General features: G+C 38.9%; 1 protein-coding gene and 1 long non-coding RNA gene across 2 annotated transcripts; both read right to left on the bottom strand.

The window, feature by feature from the left end:
• Positions 1 to 1,432: 1,432 nt before the first annotated feature.
• On the bottom strand, positions 1,433 to 17,570 carry LOC149841934 (uncharacterized). Its single transcript, XM_089998789.1, has 9 exons — positions 17,340 to 17,570; positions 4,076 to 4,160; positions 3,444 to 3,518; positions 3,297 to 3,333; positions 2,860 to 2,943; positions 2,695 to 2,755; positions 2,474 to 2,580; positions 2,166 to 2,231; positions 1,433 to 1,988 (listed from the first exon to the last, which is right to left on the bottom strand). Exons 1-9 carry the CDS (start codon positions 17,419 to 17,421, stop codon positions 1,893 to 1,895), a joined length of 693 nt encoding a protein of 230 aa, XP_089854915.1. The 5' UTR covers positions 17,422 to 17,570; the 3' UTR covers positions 1,433 to 1,892.
• LOC149841935 (uncharacterized) lies at positions 11,708 to 14,576 on the bottom strand. The gene is made up of 2 exons (XR_016430743.1): positions 14,203 to 14,576; positions 11,708 to 13,057 (listed from the first exon to the last, which is right to left on the bottom strand). It is a non-coding gene; the product is annotated as an uncharacterized LOC149841935 (long non-coding RNA).
• Positions 17,571 to 19,338: the final 1,768 nt, after the last annotated feature.

The raw sequence follows: 19,338 nt of genomic DNA, 5'->3' as shown, positions 1-19,338 counted from the left end.
TCATGATCAAAATAAAAATTCTATATGAACAAATAGCTGCACACCTCCATTGATAAACGTAAGCATAAACATCATCTTTGGGCGATAGAAACAAATAAAATCAGTCTGAATTGGCCGATTTAGATCGAATCGGCCCTCGCCGATTTGAAACAGAACCGGATCCGAACCGGGTCCAATCTGAACCTTCACACAATAAACAAACCTTCTTCCTCCCCCTTTATATTAGATCTTTTGGGTTGAGATCAAACCGGGTCCGATCCGAACCTTCACACGGTAAACAAACCCTAAACCCCCGTTTCTTTTTTTTGTTCACTGTTCGCAACTCACCTTCTTCCTCCCCTTTTCTCCTTCTTCCCTTTCCCTTCTCCTTTTCTTTTCCCCATTCGGGCGCCGACCGGAGGCCAGCCAGCCTTGACCTCCGACGCCACTGCCACATCGTCGACAGTCTCTCTTATCATTCTTCTCTCCCTTCACTTCTTTCTTCTTCCTTCCCCTGTTCGAGCGCCGACCGGAGGCCGACTGCCATTGTCTTCCTTCAGCGCCAATCGTCGGAGGCCTACAACGAGATGCTGTCACCTGTAGACCCAGCCGAGTCCCATCTTTGATCGTAATCCCTGCTATATTCTGGATTTTCGTCAAGGCATCTTAAGAGGTAAACTCCTCACCGTTTCGATTAGGTTTGGCCCGTTGGCTGGCTTCCTACCCCGCTTCCTCGGTCGCTTCTCAAGATCCACCCGACAGTTTTATGCCTCCCGCACCAATGCCTCGAGGTCAGAGTGGTCCGAGTCTCTCCCCGACTTCACCCTGGATGGAAGGACAATCGCAAAGGAGAAAGACAACATTTCGTCTTTAACATTGCCGTTCCTTGACAGCCTAGAGGCCGACCGCTTCTTCTCATCCACTGCAGCTGCTGGCACCACCATCGGCTCCAACGAGCCGCCAAAAGCTGAGGTTCCGACCACCGCGCATCGAAGATGGAAGAGCAACATGATGGGTACGCTTTTTTTGAAGCCAAGCGCGCCTCAACGCGAGGCGTGCGCTTCAAGACTCAAACGCCTCACTAAAGCGCCTCGGTACCTTAAGCTTGTGCTTCGCCTCTGAGGCGTACGCCTCTCACAACACTGGCATACACTGACAGCTCCACACGGAGACCCCCTCGGTGACTGGTTTTGATTGTCTGCCTGTATAGACCTGACTTCGAAACCACTCCTGTGCAGAGTTTATGAGACCTCGCTAGACCGTCAAGAACTTAAAAGAGCATACACTTGCTTTAGGGGCAAAATGCTACCTTCATATTCCACCTTTGGTTCTAATGCAGATGTCAAAAAAAAAAATATCCACAAGGGATGCGTCCTCCGCTCAGCCACAGAGCCTGCTTACGATGGTAATATAAATCGAGGGAAATGTGACTTGATTGTGGGTGTATAACAAGTTTGTCAATAAAAACCTCTGGTGGTAAGGCATTTCCCACAGTATTTATTAAGTTTTATTATTATTTTTCTATACTAAAATAAACATGTATACATGACCAAGTAAATGGAATATCAAATAAAGGGCCTCATCTTTTGTCAAATATGTCATAAGAAAAGGGGAAAAAAAAGAGAAGGCTTGGATGCAGCTCCACCGGCCTCGGTAAATTCCTGCTACTCAGTTACTGCGCCAATAGATGATCACAAATCCACTTTTGCAAGACACTTGAAACAATAAAAAATGGGAGCCTGGCATCCCCAACAGCTACGAATTCTTGCTATTTTTTTTGAAAGGCAAGCTGGGGTTAGGCAGACCCCTACCAGTTATACAACTATACCATTGGATTTTGAACCTGCAACGTCCTGACACAAGGTAACGAGCACTAGCTGCTCCTACCAGACAAGCGGAGCCCCCGTTGGTCCCTAGCATGGCTTTGCTTTCATCCACTCTACATAGTTGTCCAGAAGCAGGGGCCATCCAAAATCTGGGTTGTAATTATCAATGGTGGGAAATTTTATCTGTCGCAGGAGGAACAATGCAGGACACAAGTGAGATGTGTTACAAGTCAAGGGTAACCTATCCAAGACAGAAGCCACTAACATACTACATTCACGTAGAGTCCCAAATAAGGCCAAGAATCACAATTCAAGAAAATGAAAATTGGCATACTAGGTCACTGGTTATCAAAGATTTACCTCATCACAAAATCGAAGAAAGGACCACCACTGATCCATGCCTATGACCTTATAATCCTTTTGGTACTGTGACACCCAGACGCATGATTAAGTCGTTTATCACAAAGTATATGTGAAAAATGGAAACTAGAACAGTACTAAACGCAGAATTATAACAGATTCAGTTCCAAACACAGACTTAGAAAGAGAATATCTGCACAACATGAAAAAGAGAAATAAAAACTGAAGCACAGAGGCCTTCACCAAGGTCCTCCAAGGTCAAGTAGACCAGAAACTAAGTGGAGCCATAAAGTTTTCAGAATACATACCCTTAAATATTCGATAATGGAATCAACCTGGGGCCTGCATCGTGAACCTAGAACAAGATCGAGGAGTATACAGATACTCTCAATATCTATGTGCTTCTGCCTTTCCTCTGTCAGGAAGACACCACCAAAACACAATGTGAACAAACTTAAAAAGTGAAAGCGTTAGGATGCAGAAACTACATCTTGAAAAAACGTCATTGACTGAAGATGTACTATCATACCTGTTAGGCAGTACCGAAATGCGTAAGCATAAAAGTCTTTGAAATTCTCAGCCTTTGACACCTTGAACAACATACAAGAAAGAGAGACAAACCAAGATTAGCACCTTCTACTTAAGTATGAAGAGCTCATGAACCTGTACATGTTCCAAAAGCATTTAAGGTTACTTCTTTCTCCAAATCTGGGAATGCCTTCTTCAATTTGCCAATAGTATCAGCTTTTAAAGCTCTAAGACCTTGTCGCCACTCTTCCTGTGTCCACGGTAGATAGATTTCAAAAACCATGTCAAACTACACATGAATAATGAATTGCTCTGATTTTTCACATAGAGCTTGTAAAGAATCAACAAATGCAACAGAAAAGGTGGAACAACAAGGAGGCAGTGCAGTAATCTAAAACCCATGCAGTACTAGGATATCATGTAATTCATTCTTTGCAATGAAGGGACTATGCAAACTTGGAATTTCAAGTTATTTAAAGACATATCAGCACAGTTTCGGTGGAAAAGGCAGGTATTATAATTCACAACTTACACAGAAAATGAAATCAATTATGCCCAAAACCATTGTCCAAACACAGCCTAGAGTAAACAAGTGCTACGCACCAGTGTAAAATATCCTTGTTTTGCAGCCTGCATCTTCCTGATATGATCAGTTCATCAGTTGTAGAAAGCAGGCTGGCAAACAATCTATAGAAGTTGAACGAATGAAACAAGTAACAAGAGCTCAGGAATAAAACCCGTGCATATTACCAGGCAAGCATAAGAATCCTCACATCAGTGTGATCCACTTCCACATCTGAACAAAGACACTCAATTCCTTCAGGGCTGCAAAAAGAAAGAAAAGTAAAGTTAAGTTTCCACGGAAGATTTCATACTCAAAGCTGAGAATACCATTAATATATTCAGAAAAAGGATCTACACAGGATATGCTACAGCTCATATGACATTTGGTGGATAGAGAGTAATGAACGATGGACTATGTCACAATAGAAGCCAGCTTTCCATTGTCAATATATCAATAGAAAAAAAGGAAAAAATATTCTTTCTTAATACACAAAGGAAGAAAACCTGAAGTTACTTTTTCTTAATGATGTAAATACACTCTTTCCGTACAGCAGAGGATAAGAACCGGTGACCACAGCTAATGGAAAAGAGAACAGGACAAATACAAGAGCTACAGCAATTTAATTCTTGTGGGTGATATCAAGACTTAAACAATATTTAATTGCATTTCACGGCTGATAAAAAAGGTGAATCAGAAAGCAAAATCACCTTTTTTTGCAGTACTTCAAAATCAGCAATAGATTAAAGAGGAAAACAGTTTCAAATAAACCAGAATAGATGAAAAGGATGAATCACATATGACAGACTATGAAACATACTCGATCATTCCACAGGACTTGTCAACATATGAGTTGAATAAGTGATCAATCCTTTCCAACTCCTTTGCTGAGGCTTTATTGGATGCTGAAAGAAGAAATATGAGACAATGAATTAGTAGAACTGTAAAAATGAATAAACAGCCACAAAGAGATGAAAGAAAACAAGATACTGCAGAAAAAAAGAACAGATGACAGTAAACTAGAGTGAGAGCCTGAAGAAAATGCCTCCAATGCAAAGATTAAGAAAGAATGAGATTTCATAACATGTCAATCCCATGCAACACTCAGACCAAGAGGCACTTTATATTATGGCAATGCCGGTGACTAAATATCAATGATTCAAAATGTGCATAACCTTATGGCCTCAGCATCATCAGGCCAACTACCTAGACACAGTTTGCTCTATGAGTCCAATTTCTCCATTCATTCCTAAAAACAAATATCTACAACACCCATCTTACTCTGGAAAGCATGCCCTAGTAAATTTTAGATATGAAACATACAGCTAAAGAAAATGCAGTAAAAGAATATGCACAGAAAACATATGGTGTCTTCACAACTTTAAAGATCAAGAATGTTCAAATGCATTTTTTGGTAACTGCAAATCAATGCTGTGACCCAAAAAAAACATGATAACATGCACTGAGAGGGTATAAGATACATGCTTATTGAAACTGCATCATGTCATAATATAAGATACAAAAAGAGAGTAAATTCTTCTAAAAAATTAAGGATTGCTGCTCTTTTACATAAAAGTTAAAACCATAAGATATTTATAAGAATTAACAAAAAATTAAAAATTAAAAACTACAAATCTATTAAAAAAACACGTGTAAGCTACAGAATATCAACAGCAAAGAAAAGACTTCATACCGGTGAATACATGAAGGACTATGTATGGCAGTCTACATATTGCATTATCAACAGCAAAGAAAAGACTTCATACCGGTGAATACATGAAGGACTATGTATGGCAGTCTACATATTGCATTCAATGGATAAAGGCTATGTCATGGATAAAAGCTATGTCATACGTATATGGCAAACAGACATAAGGGCCTGTTATTCTTATGCGATTTTAATTATATAAACTAGACCTATAGCAATATATACCTATAGAAATATAAGAGGACAAATATTCATTGTTTCAGAGAGAAATGTCTCACATATCGAAGCCTTCTCTCCTTGGCTTTTATACCTCTCATAGATATCTCCCCATTTATCTTATAAGATTGGGTCTATTATGTTCTCATATATGTGGACAAAATCTTGATCACAGGAAATTCACCTTCACATATTCAGGATCTTGCACACTATTTGTGTTGTGAGTTTTCCCTCAAGGACCTAGAACCTTTGCTTTATCTTTTGGGCATCAAAGATGTTACCTCCTAATCTGGACAGATTTTGGCTCAACGAGTCAATATCTCACTGTGACATGATCAGATCACACATTTGTGGTCAACAAGGTTTGTTAGTTTATGCATTGACCAACCATCACTAGAGCCTTGTTAAATGAATCCTTTGCTATTTAAAGTAGACTATCATCTACTATCTTTTTAGTTTTTATTCACCACTCTCACTCCACTCAACTTATAGCTTATTTTGATGCAGATTGGGCCCTTTGTCCATATGATCAAAATCAATTAGGGCTAAGCCATTTACATGGGTCCAAACCTTTTCTCCTGGACCTCAGACAAACAATAGTCAGCTGCCCCGCTCCAGTATGAAGGCTAAATACCAGGATCTCTGTTTTGGGAGTGTAGAATTCCTCAACCTCGTTCTACTATCCTATGGTGTAACAACATCAGGCAGCATACCTAACTGCAAATCCAGTATTTCACAATTGTAGTAATCACACTGAAAGTGACTAACATTTTTTCCATGATAATTCTTCAAATTGATCCTCAATATTCACTCTCTCTCCACCAAGAAATAGATTCTGGATCTCATGACTAAGCTAGCCCCTACCTATATGTAGGTTCAGCCTATTGCATTCCAAACTCAGGGTATAGAATGAAAAGAAACCTTGAAGATAAATACTATAATACAGTGGCTCCAAAAGCAAAACCTCAAAAACTTTTCAAAGAACAAGATGCTCAAGCATCATTTTGCAATTGTCAAGCCAAATGATGGCCTTGTATTACACATTCTTAATGGTCTTTCCCATATGTGGCTCTTTTCACACATCAATGCTCACTCATATAGAACCAATCACTTTAAATGAGCTGCATGGCATTTTTTTCTGGAATAACTGAGGAAAAACAGCTGTCACTTGCAAGCTCATTGGTTTAAGAATCCTAGGTCCCCAATTAGGAAGTACACCCACTTTTGGCCTCGTGGCAAGGGGTTTCAAACTCGTGATGTCCCTTTAGCTCAGTAACATTCCCAAGTCAACCTTACCAAATGAGAGAAGCCCTTGTGGGCTGAGTAGCATGAATTGTTACCCAATCAAGAAACACAAGTCATGACCAACCCTCGTCGAAAAGGCTGTTTTGAAAATCGTAGCCCAGGTTTCCGAGGCAACAACCCACAAATGAAACCGTGGTCATGGTTGAGGCCAACATTGATACCATTCTGCACATGAAAATCCAAACTAGCAACCTATTGTACCTGCAACTTCATCCCCTTATCAAGTAACGAGCCAGGTATGTCACCAAATAAGTCACCTGATCCCATAATATCATTATAGTTCATCCCACAATCAACGCCACAAGCATAGCGTGTTGCCCCTCATCCATATTGTTGCACTGCATTCCTCCACCGCTGACAATTGGTATTCAAACGTTCAAGTGCAACTCAACACATCACCTTGGATCTGAATAACTTATCTTTGCACTTTGAATATCATTGCCAAGATTTAGTTATAATTAAAAATGGATAAGCTTGAACATTTCTCACAATTCCTCCTCTATATCTAGATTCAACTCTAATCTAATTATTAATTATATATTGCATGCCCTAAAATGACAAGTTTTAAACCATTTGTAGAGAATATTGTGGGATGAAAACAAAACCAAGTTTCTACACACAAATTGGGATTAAGAGTGTAGATAGTTTTTAGTAGTAAAATGTAGAATTGGCATTAATTATCATGCTCTTATATGCATATGCATGAACAGAATCACTCCACTAGAAGAGAAAGCATACCAATGTGAAAACCGGCCTAAACTTGATGGCTCAAACCCGTGTGCGCACTGTGCAGCTTTAAATACTGGAATTTTGCAATTGACAATCAATCACTTTCCTCCTTTGTTACTGTTAATATATATACATATATATATATATATATATATATATCACATCATACCCGATAAAGGGTATTTCTGTAATTCTGCCCAATAGGGGGCATTTTAGTCTTTTTACTTTTCTTTTTCTTTCTTCTTTTCTTATTTTTCTTTTTCTTTTTTCTTGATTGTAATTGCATTAAATGCATTGCATTGGGGGTCCCAACTAAGAGTCGTTGGACACCCAACGGTCACAAATGTGACCGTTGGGGGCCCAACGAGTCCTTGTTGGGCCTCCCAATGCCCTCTCTCTCCCTCACTCTTTTCTCACTCTCTCCTTTGCTTATAAATAGAGGGCTCTCACTCTTGTAACATATGGCTTTTCAAGCCCTTATTTAATAAATTTCATATATTTTTTATGTGTTGCCTCTTTGAAGGCTTCTTGTGTTGTCCCTTAGTGAACTATTTCTATATTCCCCTTCGTGGGTTTGTGTTTGTCCATTCATTGGACCGTGTGAATGCATTAAGCATTCTTGTTATTCCTTTCCGCATACTTTCTTACATGGTATCACAACTCGGTTATAATCAAACTAGTCCTTCGGTGCATCGGGAAGCGTGATATTCAAAAATTCAAAAAAGTGAAGTATTTGTTACCTCTTTTCTTTCTCTACGTTTTGGTGAAGTGTTTGTTATCCCTTATCTCTCTTCCTTCTACTTGGAATTACTTGGCATGTATTCTTACACTTTTCAAGTATTTAGCCCATGCATTACGCATGAGAAAAGCACTTGCTTTTTCTTTACCATTGTATATATGTATATATATATATATATATATATAATATATATATATATATTGCATGATTAAAATAAAAGCGAAATGTATGCTTTTTGAAAATTCTAAAATAGTATTTTAACCATCATTGAACTTGTTTTAAGGAAACTAGATATATGTAATCATGTTTGAATCTTGAAGCCTTTTTTGAAAAATAACTCTAATATATATATATATATATATATATATGTATATATATATATATAAATATGTATGTATATATATAATCATAAATTATTAATTTTAGATGTTTTGTCAATCATTGTCTTATCTTAATGATTTGATAATGATGTTTTATTTTATAAAATATAAACTTGTATTTCACACACACACACATAAATTATTAATTTTAGATGTTTTGTCAATCATTGTCTTATCTTAATGATTTGATAATGATGTCTTATTTTATAAAACATAAACTTGTATTTCACACACACACACACACATATATATATATATGTGATAATCATCAAATACAATTTATATTTCATCCTTGATAGACATGAGTGTTCATGTTTAAAACTTTTTGACTCATTACATGCCTAAAATGTAAAATTTTATATAAATCCTATCACTTGCATTTATTTGGTTGTAAACATGTCATTTGTATAAGATATGTGGCCTTAATTATTGCATGAGTTTTTTTTCCTCTATGAGAATATATACACATCCATAAAAGATATGTGGCCTTAATTATTTCTATATTTCTTTTATTTGACTCTCTTTAATGATATTAATTGTCTCATAATCATGTTATGAGCAATATCTAAATAGTATTTTTCGATATCATTTACATTATTTTTAGAATCATTGGATTCCTTGCATATGATATGCCTTATTGCATTTATCTCTTGATTGATGTACTCATGAACTCTTTTTGAAGAATTGCTTATAATAAGTGTTCTTGTTTTAAACATGAGTGTTCATGTTTAAAACTTTTTGACTCATTACATGCTTAAAATGTAAAAATTTATATAAATCCTATCACTTGCATTTATTTGGTTGTAAACATGTCTTTTGTATAAGATATGTGGCCTTAATTATTGCATGAGTTTTTTTTTCCTCTATGAGAATATATACACATCCATAAAAGATATGTGGCCTTAATTATTTCTATATTTCTTTTATTTGACTCTCTTTAATGATATTAATTGTCTCATAATCATGTTATGAGCAATATCTAAATAGTATTTTTCGATATCATTTACATTATTTTTAGAATCATTGGATTCCTTGCATATGATATGCCTTATTGCATTTATCTCTTGATTGATGTACTCATGAACTCTTTTTGAAGAATTGCTTATAATAAGCATGATTTTTATTAAAACTTACTTTTTTTGTGTGGGTTCATCCCACTTTAATGAGATATATTTTTCTCTCTTGGTATGTGCACTCTTTTGAGTGTTTTGGTTCTTGTGAGTGTGTTGAATGAATCTTTGTGTTCATTGAGAAAGATCTTTTGTAAGCTTCTTTTTGAAGTTCCATTTGGGGTTCTTAAAAATTGATTAGTTGTGAAGTTTTATCCCACTTGAATGAAACTCATTCCTCTTTTATATTTTGCTTTCGCTTTATTGTTCTTATGTGTGAACCCTAGTGGTTCGTGTGAGAAAGCTTTGTGTGTGAACCTATATGGTTCTTGTGAGAGATCATTTGTGAAGAATCTTTTTTGTTTGTAAGTTCTATCTTCTTACATTGCCAAAATTATCATAGGAAATTTATTGGAACTTTATATGTTCTAATCGGTTCCTTTTATAAACTAGATCAAGTTAGTTGTTTATAACTTGCTTATATTAACAATACTTATAATTACATGAGCATATAAGTCCAAGTTTTTCCATCTACCATTATTTGATTTGAAACCATGTTTTTTCAAATCAGTATTTTGCTTGAAAAATAACTTCCATAAATATTTGTTGCCTTCTTAAGGCATTTGTATAGCCCATTACAAACTTTATATAATGCATCAATTTTCGTGGCTTTGTTATTATTGATTCAGAGATGTTTGTTATGGTGAGTTATGTGCACCTTGTGTTATGTCTTTTAGATTGTCAACTTGTAGTTTGACTCTAAATGACATGTTATGTGATCTCTGATTATAAGTGTGTCACTCATTTGTTTTGGCCATTGGTTTTATTATGGATGCTCTTAATTATGTATACCTGTGATGAGTGTCTAAGGTTTGAAACCATATTGTTTCAAGGTTTATTAAAAATTTGATATCCTTCCTGTTAAATGTTTTTCATTACAAGCCTTCTTGCCTCAAGTGTTTTCTCCTCTTATGCCTCTTATCTAAGTGTCATCATATGTAGACAAGAAATATTGTTCGCACATTTGTATTTGTTATTAACCCATTGTTGGCTTTGCTCTCTTGATCTAATAGCTGAACACACTTGTTTTGAGTGTCATTATATGTAGACAAGGCTTGTTGTTTCACACCATTGCGTGTGATGTTAGCTCATGGTTGACTTTTGTGTCCTTGTTCTAGTCGCTGATACACTCATTTCAAAAGTCATTTTATGTAGACAAGAGATGTGTTGTCATACCTTCGTGTGTGGTTTAGCCCATAGTTGGCTTTATACTCTTATTCTAGTAGCTGAACGTACTTAATTTAGAGTGTCATTGTATGTAGACAAGAGATGTTTATTCACATTTTTATGTGTGTTTTTAGCCCATGGTTGGCTTTTGTACTCTTGTTCTAATTGCTGATACACTCATTTCAAATATTATTATATGTAGACAAAAAGTGTTTATACACACCTTTGTGTATGTCTTTGACCTTTAGTGGCATTATGTTCTTGTTCTAGTAGCTTATACACTTCATTTATGGGTTTTGGAGGACTAATGAGGTGGTTGCTTGTAGCGGATGAACTATTGTTGAAATTTGGCAAATTTCATTCTTAATTTGTTTTTGATCTGGATATATCATATGGGATTTTCCTCTAAATGAGTTTTCCTTAATCCTTACTACTTGCAAAGAAAAATATTTATCGATAAAAAGATCATATCATTGATATGCATATTTGAAAATCAATTTTACATTTTGGCATTTACCCTACAAGGAATTCAAGTACTTTGCATATTAAGTATTTATGGTTTTCAGCCACCTAGTGAGCTTTTGTATTTGCAAATATTTGAGTGAGAAATTTCTCAATGTGTAAGGTTCTCTTCATTCTTGACTCTTGGGTGGATGTCTTTATTATACTTAATAAAATCATGTTCTTGCTAGTTCACACATGACATTTGTTGGCATAGACTTTCTTCTCTCTAAGATGCTATGTAACAGGGATTCGGCTAGCAGGGTGTCACGCCCGCGTCGACGCGTGTGCGGTCAACCCGACCTTGGGTGCGTTGACCGCACCCAGGATCATTTCGATCCATTTTTTTGGATTTTTTTTTTTAAATTTGCCCTATGAAATGGGTTGCGGAATTTTAAAAAAAATTCTTGGGGGGGGGGGGGGGGGGGGCTGCCCCCCTTGGACCCCCGCCCGCTGACTGCGCAGCGGGACCCGCGCCGGGGGGAACCCTCGGACCCCCCTTATATATATATATAAATATATATATATATATTTTACATTTTTGCCCCTACCGCACCCCCGCACATTCGGGTTTTTTGGAAGTGCCAAATCCCCGCACCCGCACCAATGTGACATAGCTAAGATGTGTGAGAAATCATTAACTCATCTTTTGTTGATAAAATGTCTCCCTATTATTGATTTGTGTGTGTTAAACATGCGTTCTTTTGTGTGCTCTTATACACATTCCCTTGGGAGCAATTAGTTCGTGTGTAAACACTGTCTTCTTAAAAGATACTTCTAATACATGAAACTTTTCTAAAAAGAGTCATGATTTTAATACAAATCTCATATTTTGTGTCTTTGTGCACTTGTGAGTGTTCTCTGTGTTCTTTTGTGCACACACTTCTTACTTCCAAATATTGATAAATTCTTTTGTGAGTATTTATTGGGCCTTTGTGCACATATTTTTCTTCAAGAACATAGTGAGTTTTATCAATATTGTATTTAAGTTTAATTCATTGAAATACGTGAAATATTTTTGAATCGTTGTTCTTCTTGATCAATGTTATGGTCTCTTGATTCATTTTATTTGATATATTAATTGAGATACAAAGATACTTTTTACTTGGAGTTTTTTGGCTTGTTTCATAGGATCTTCAAGATGAGATGAAAGAAGTACCTATGATACATCATTGAATGAGCTTGGGGATGATCATTAAAGACAGTTAAAGGCTGACATTTGCAAAGTTTTTTCATGTGCTATAAATATGATGGCTTCCATTGAAGACTTTTGAAGACTTGGAATCCTCCTTTTGTAACTTCAAACTTTTCGTTATCCCCACGTAAAGTTTGAGGGGGGTGTTAAAATATATGTATATATATATCACATCAATAAAGGGTATTTCTATAATTTTGCCTAATAGGGGCATTTTAGTCTTTTTACTTTTCTTTTATTTTCCTTTTTCTTTCTTCTTTTCTTTTTTCTTGATTGTAATTGCATTAAATGCATTGCATTGGGGGTCCCAACTAAGAGTCGTTGGACCCCCAACGGTCACAAATGTGACCGTTGGGGGCCCAACGAGTCCTTGTTGGGCCTCCCAATGCCCTCTCTCTCTCTCACTCTTTTCTCACTCTCTCCTTTGCTTATAAATAGAGGGCTCTCCCTCTTGTAACATATGGCTTTTCAAGCCCTTATTTAATAAATTTCATATATTTTTTATGTGTTGCCTCTTTGAAGGCTTCTTGTGTTGTCCTTTAGTGGACTATTTCTATATTCTCCTTCGTGGGTTTGTGCTTGTCCATTCATTGGACCGTGTGAATGCATTAAGCATTTTTGTTATTCCTTTCCGCATACTTTCTTACAGTTACTGGCTCTAAGTTTCCAATGGAAAAATTATTTAGGTGAAACCTATGTCACACGGACTCGGCTAAAGGGTTGCCGCACCCGCGTCGACACGCACGGACTCGGGTGCGGCTTTGGACTCGGCCCGGACTCGGTCAACTCTGAGTCAGACTCGGTCAACGAGTCCGGGCCGAGTCCGACCACATTTTGGACTCGGTCAACTTTGACCGAGTCCAAAATTGTCCAGTTCGAGTTTTAAATTTTGTTTTGGATCCGGGTCGGGTCTAAACCCGACCCAGATCCAAATTTGTTTTGGCAGCCGAACCCTAAAAGGGGTTTATCGACAGGGAGAGGGGCTTACCCTCTCGATTTTGCCTCTCCCCCTCAGCCCCTGCAGCTTTCTCCTGCAACCACGCCGGCGATCCAAACTCCGGCGACAGGCAGCCACCGTCTCCCCCTCCGTCAGGTATGTCGACCCTGCTCGTAGCCTCCCTCCCTGCACCCTCTGCTCGCAGAGGAGGGGCTCGACCCCCCTCCCTGCACCCTCTGCTCGCAGGGGAGGGGCTCGGCCCCTCCCTGCACCCTCTGCTCGCAGGGGAGGGGCTCGGCCCCTCCCTGCACCCTCTGCTCGCAGAGGAGGGGCTCGGCCCCCCTCCCTGCACCCTCTGCTCGCAGAGGAGGGGCTTGACCCCCCTCCCTGCACCCTTTGCTCGCAGAGGAGGGGCTCGCCCCCCCTCCCTGCACCCTCTGCTCGCAGGGGAGGGGCTCGGCCCCTCCCTGCACCCTCTGCTCGCAGAGGAGGGGCTCGGCCCCCCTCCCTGCACCCTCTGCTCGCAGAGGAGGGGCTCGGTCCCCCTCCCTGCACCCTTTACACGCAGAAGAATTGCTTTTTTTTGTGTTGTTAAGAATTGTTTTTTTTTTGCTTTAAAATTTACAATCTTTATGTGTTAATTTATTGTTATATATATAATTATAATATTTAAAATATATATATTTATAATATATATTTTTTAATATATATATATATATATATATATATATATATATATATATATATATATATATATATATATATATATATATATATATATATATATATATATATATAGCCGAGTTCCCGTGTCCAAATTTTTTGGAATTGCGCCGCACCCGTGTCGCACCCGCACCCGCACCCGCACCCGCACCCGCACCCATGTGACATAGGGTGAAACCATATTACAGATTCTTAAAGGTCCTCGAATGTGCATGCTAACCACATTCTCAATCACGTAATCATCACAAGCTGGAATGCCATGCCACCAAGTGTGTTTCCCGTGCTACAACCCATCAACAAAGGGCTAATATTGTATGGATCCTCTCACAAACAAAGTTCTTATTTAGCATCTCATAGAATTTGATAAATTTCTCTTCCCTCTTGCAGATACATGCTTGGTTCTTACCTCTCCATATTTTACACTGCCATCCACATTTACTCATCATTTTGTATTGCATCTTGCCCCCTTTTTTGTTTAGGATACCTTTTATGGCTGTCACACCCACCACCATCCTCTTTGGCTTCTATATCATCCATCAGCCCCTCTAACCCATCCTCTTTGGCTTTAAATACCATGACTACCACTACCATCACCTCTTCCCCGCATGACTTAGGATCTTTAGACCTTCAACCTAGATCCAGACCTCTTAGTCCACCTTCTTTTCATCCTATTGATATGAGGTCATAGGATGACACTCAAAGAATAAAACTGATCTAGACTTACTCACTAAGCCCTATGCCATACCTAAGCCAACCACATTTACCATAGCTAACCACAACCCACGTTGATCTGCTATGCATGATGAATTCAACACCATCCTTAAAAATGCCACTTTGGAAATTGGTTCCTCCATATCCATGCCACAAATTGGTTCAGTCTTTAAAATTAATAAAAAAGCCTTTTACATTTCAAAGTCAGCTTCATTGCCAAAGGCTATCACAAAGAAAAAGTTAATGATTACTTCGATAGATTTAGCCCCAAGATCAAGCTCACAACTATCCACATTGTTCTTTTTATTGCTATTAGTCATGGTTGGCCTTCACACCAACTTGACGTTAATAATGCATTTCTACATGGACATTTCGAAGACGAGGCTTTCATGGCACAAGACCTAGACATTATGTTTGCAAGCTCCACAATTCTCTCTACATCTCAAGCACCGTGAGCCTAGTATCATTGCCTCAACACATAACTCCCCCTTAGGCTTTCAAACCTCTCATATGATACCACCCTTCTACATTGATCACAAGAGATTCACCCCAACATCTTTAGGATCATGTGCATTATTTGGGTAGTGAGTTCGCTTTCAAGAACTTGAGACCTGTAATTATTTTTTAGACATCAAAGTTGTCACCACCCAATCTGGACTGGTTTTGTCCCAACGCAACATTATAGACATTGAATCAAGCACCCATGTTGGGTGTCAAACCCATCTCCCTTGGCTGTTAACACCAAATTGTTGGCCTACATCGGTGATGCTTTAGTCGACGCTACCCAACATTGATTATCATTGTCAATCTTTAGTATGTTACCATGACATAACCAAATCTTGTATTTGCCATCAACAGGTTGCGTCAATTTATGCATAGACCAGCCAACTGAGCCTTGTTAAACATGTCATTCACTGTTTAAAACAAACCATCACCTACTGCCTTTTCATTCAATGCTCTCAATCCACTCAACTTATGGTTCATCCCAACACGAATTGGACTATTTGTTCAGATGATTGAAAATCAACTGGGGCTATCCTTCTCCACCTGGATCTTTTTAAATGTTATTGTTAATCTATTGCCTGCTCCAATACAAATGCTAAGTACCGAGCTCTTACTAGAATACAAAGCAAATGGAATCCTTACCTGGAATTCCTCAACCTCATTCTCCTATCCTTTGGTGTGACAACATCGAGGCCACATAACTCACTAAATCCAGTATTTACAATTTTAGTAAGGACATCAAAATTGAGTACAACCTCATTCCTATTGGTAAACACAATAATATGGTGACATAAAAAGCAAATGGAATCCTAACCTCTAGCCATAGATAATAAAGAGTTACCGCTATGCTCGTTACCCTGGATGATGATGTCATTGGCCATCTTATCCTTATCATTTCCTATTTTTGGATTTACCTTTCTCATATGTCGTTTGTCACACACACACACACACACACACACACACACACACATATATATATTATATCAAATGATAATTAATAAACTAATAGACAATGAGAACTTCATACACATCAAACTAACCTTGTTTTCACATGCACTTCCCTTACCACAATGCTGCTTGTATCTTGACAAAAATATCAAATTGAACAACACATCATGGAAAGGGCAAACCAACCCACCATAACCGTGCATGAAAGTGACCTCTTGATGGTCTTACTAACATTTCCATCCTAGATAAGCAATTTACTGAACTATGTGATGAATATTGACGAGTTGGGATGCCCCAGATCCAGTCTGGGTTTGCATAGACCAATGCAATCCTAGACCTTAGCTGCACCCTTCAATTGGCTTAGACATTGTAAAACATTTACAATATCTACATACACATAAGTGTACATACATTTAGGGGTTTCTCAGCCTACAAGAAACATAAATAGCCCTATGTTTTAGGGTTTCTCGGGACAAAACTTGAATATATTTATAGCAGGACACAGTATGTTACGTGCTAACACATGTTATTGCACTAAACAAGGAATAGATTCATCATGATCATCAATTTGTCTTGTTTCACTATACCAGAGGATTCCTCCAAAAGCAGTAGCATCCCTATTCGGCAGGTTCATAAATGAACTTTTATCTGTGCGTTGTTTAGAAAGTGAAAAGGAAATTTTTGATTCGTAAAGATTGTCCAATAACCATCAATAGCAACTCGATCTTCCTGCATTTTTCACCATTGCTCAATGCGGTTCTTTCTACCACCAATAAATTTCACAAAATTATCACGTAAGCAGCATCCTTCACACTTTCAAAGCAACAGAATCCATGCATTTACCGGCATGATCAATGATAAAGAAAAAAACTACAAAAAAGGAAAAAGAATAAAAGAACTTAATATTATCTACCCTGAAGCAATTCACCACAAAATTCCAAGCTATATCCACCCAAACCTTCAAGAACGACGACGGTTTCCTCGCAGATTACAATTCAGAAGCGAGAGACATCAAATTGAGAAAACAAGCACCAAAAGGGGAGAAAACAAAACCCAAAACAGGGTGTTTGCAATTGAAAACAGAAAAACAGAGGGAAAAGAAAAGATAAGAAGCAATCTAGCCTAACGGGATCGGATGAAACAAGGGCAAACCAGAGCGAAAAAGATCGGCAGCAGAATTCAGCGACGAAGCGGGCGTCGGCGTGCCTGTCTTTCTGGTGGAAGAGCGCCTCATCGTCTCAGACGCAGGGAGGGATCCAAGAGGGAAGAAGGCGGAGTGCGAGGGGGAGTGCAACCCTCCCGGAACCCGATCCCGCAACCGAACCCAAACGCGAACTTCGCTTCTTCTTCACTCTCTCTGTGCGGGCGAGTTTGGACGGAGACGAGAAGAAGCAAATAGGCGAGCTCTTATTTATAGGCAACGCTTGAGGATAAAAGTACCATTTTGCCCAACAATTTCGATGAACTTTGCGCGTGAACCATTATCCGACTCGGGCCACTTGGCATGTCTTGCCTGCCTCTTTTTCAGTTTTGGTTGAGTTTTCCAACCTGGGCATAGCGGGTCGGACCCGGACTAAATTCGGGTCCAAGAGAAATCGGATCCGACTTAAAACGGGTCGGTTATTCAATGAAATGATGGGATCCGATATAATGGTGGTCCGGCTTACATCAATCTGAGATTCAATGATTTATGGATTCAGATCCAAAAAAATGTTACGGTCCAGATCCAAATTGAATTTATTTATTGCTTGGATTCGATTCATGTGATATTTGGTTTCTACATGACGTTATTGGATCTGAAAATGGATCCAGAATCGGTCGGGGGAGGGGGCTTTACCAAATTGTAATGCAGTTAGCTCTTGCAAGGGCTGGTAAATGATTTGAACAAACCAAACAGGAGCTGTTCGGGCTAGGCTCATTTACAATGATATAGTGTTCGGACTCAGCTCATATGGATCATTCTAGCCTAGCTGAGTTCAGCTAGTATAGGCCCGAGCAAACCTATACAAGTATGCCCAACCACCTAGTTGAGCTAACATGCCTGTTTTAACGCATACCACCAAGGTGGTAGCCCATGTGGTAAGTGGGGTCCCGTGCCAAGCTGAAGGCATAGGCAGGGGGCGTAGCTAGGATTCATGGAGTGGGGGGTGCAAACAGGGGTGTAGCAAAAAAAAATAAAAAATATGGCTACAATTATTAATAAAAATCTATTTCATATGGACAAATCAAACTATTTGCTGCAGCCAGGGCTGGGCTGGGCTGGGCTAAAAAATGGCTAAAAATCTATTTCATATGGAATCAGGGCTGGGCTAGGACTTGGCTTTTAAATTATTATTTTTTTTTAACTGGGCTGGGACCCCCCCCTAGCTCCGCCTATGGGCTAGGTTTGAATCCCTCTATCACATGGGGCTTAAGAGATATCTGATAGGAGTCAGTCTAACTCCAGCTTGCCTTAAAAAAAAACACTTATAATGTGTTTGACTCACCATCTAAACTAACCGAACACGAACTAGTTTGGTACTAGCTGAGCCACAATTTGCTTGATTGGTTTACCAGTAGGGATGTCAGTGGATCGGGGGAAAATCGGGCCTCGCCCCGCCCCCACCCCGTTTGGACTGGAGATGGAGGTCATGAAACGGTAGAGGCAGGAATGGAGGTTAAAATCAAAATTCATGCAAGGATGGAGGCGGGGATGGACTTACGCTTTTCCCTGCCTCGCTCTGTCCTCGCCTTACCCTGCCCCGCCCCGTCCCACCCCTGATCCTTCTTTAGGGATGGTAGTGAACCAAGGAGAAATGGATCCCTGCCTCGCCCCGTTTAGACCGGAGATGTTGGACATGAAACAGGGATGGAGGGGGAGATAGAGGTTAAAATCAAATCCCATGGGGGGATGGAGGGCAGAATTTTGAGACGGAGCGGGGGTGGAGACCTTATCCCCCGCCCCGGGCCAAGGTCCACTGCCTTCCCTATTTACCAGCCTTAGCTCTTGACCTAATTGATTCAGGTTCTAATTCAAAATGAAAATTCCTACCAAGATTTTCATTTTCAGGAAGTAATATATTAAATATGGTCCAGATATGGAACAAGTGTGGTTCGGTCTCTTCTAATCCAAGTTAGGAACGAATACAAAAGGTAAAAAACTGGTCAATCA

Source organism: Nuphar pumila, chromosome 3, assembly GCF_984573655.1.
Source record: "Nuphar pumila chromosome 3, dmNupPumi1.hap1.1, whole genome shotgun sequence".
NCBI classification, from domain to species: domain Eukaryota; kingdom Viridiplantae; phylum Streptophyta; class Magnoliopsida; order Nymphaeales; family Nymphaeaceae; genus Nuphar; species Nuphar pumila.
The sequence above is the reverse complement of the archived record's forward strand: the minus strand, read 5'-3'. Positions and strand labels throughout refer to the sequence as shown.

What these genes read in the sequence shown, in the direction of transcription:
- LOC149841934 (XM_089998789.1), bottom strand. Translation starts at nt 17,421, where the DNA reads ATGAGGCGCTCTTCCACCAGAAAGACAGGCACGCCGACGCCCGCTTCG. An exon ending in AAGTCCTGTGGAATGATCGA is followed by an intron (nt 3,519 to 4,075) that starts GTATGTTTCATA and finishes TTCTTTTTGCAG; the next exon opens with CCCTGAAGGAATTGAGTGTC. An exon ending in TCCCAGATTTGGAGAAAGAA is followed by an intron (nt 2,756 to 2,859) that starts GTAACCTTAAAT and finishes ATGTTGTTCAAG; the next exon opens with GTGTCAAAGGCTGAGAATTT.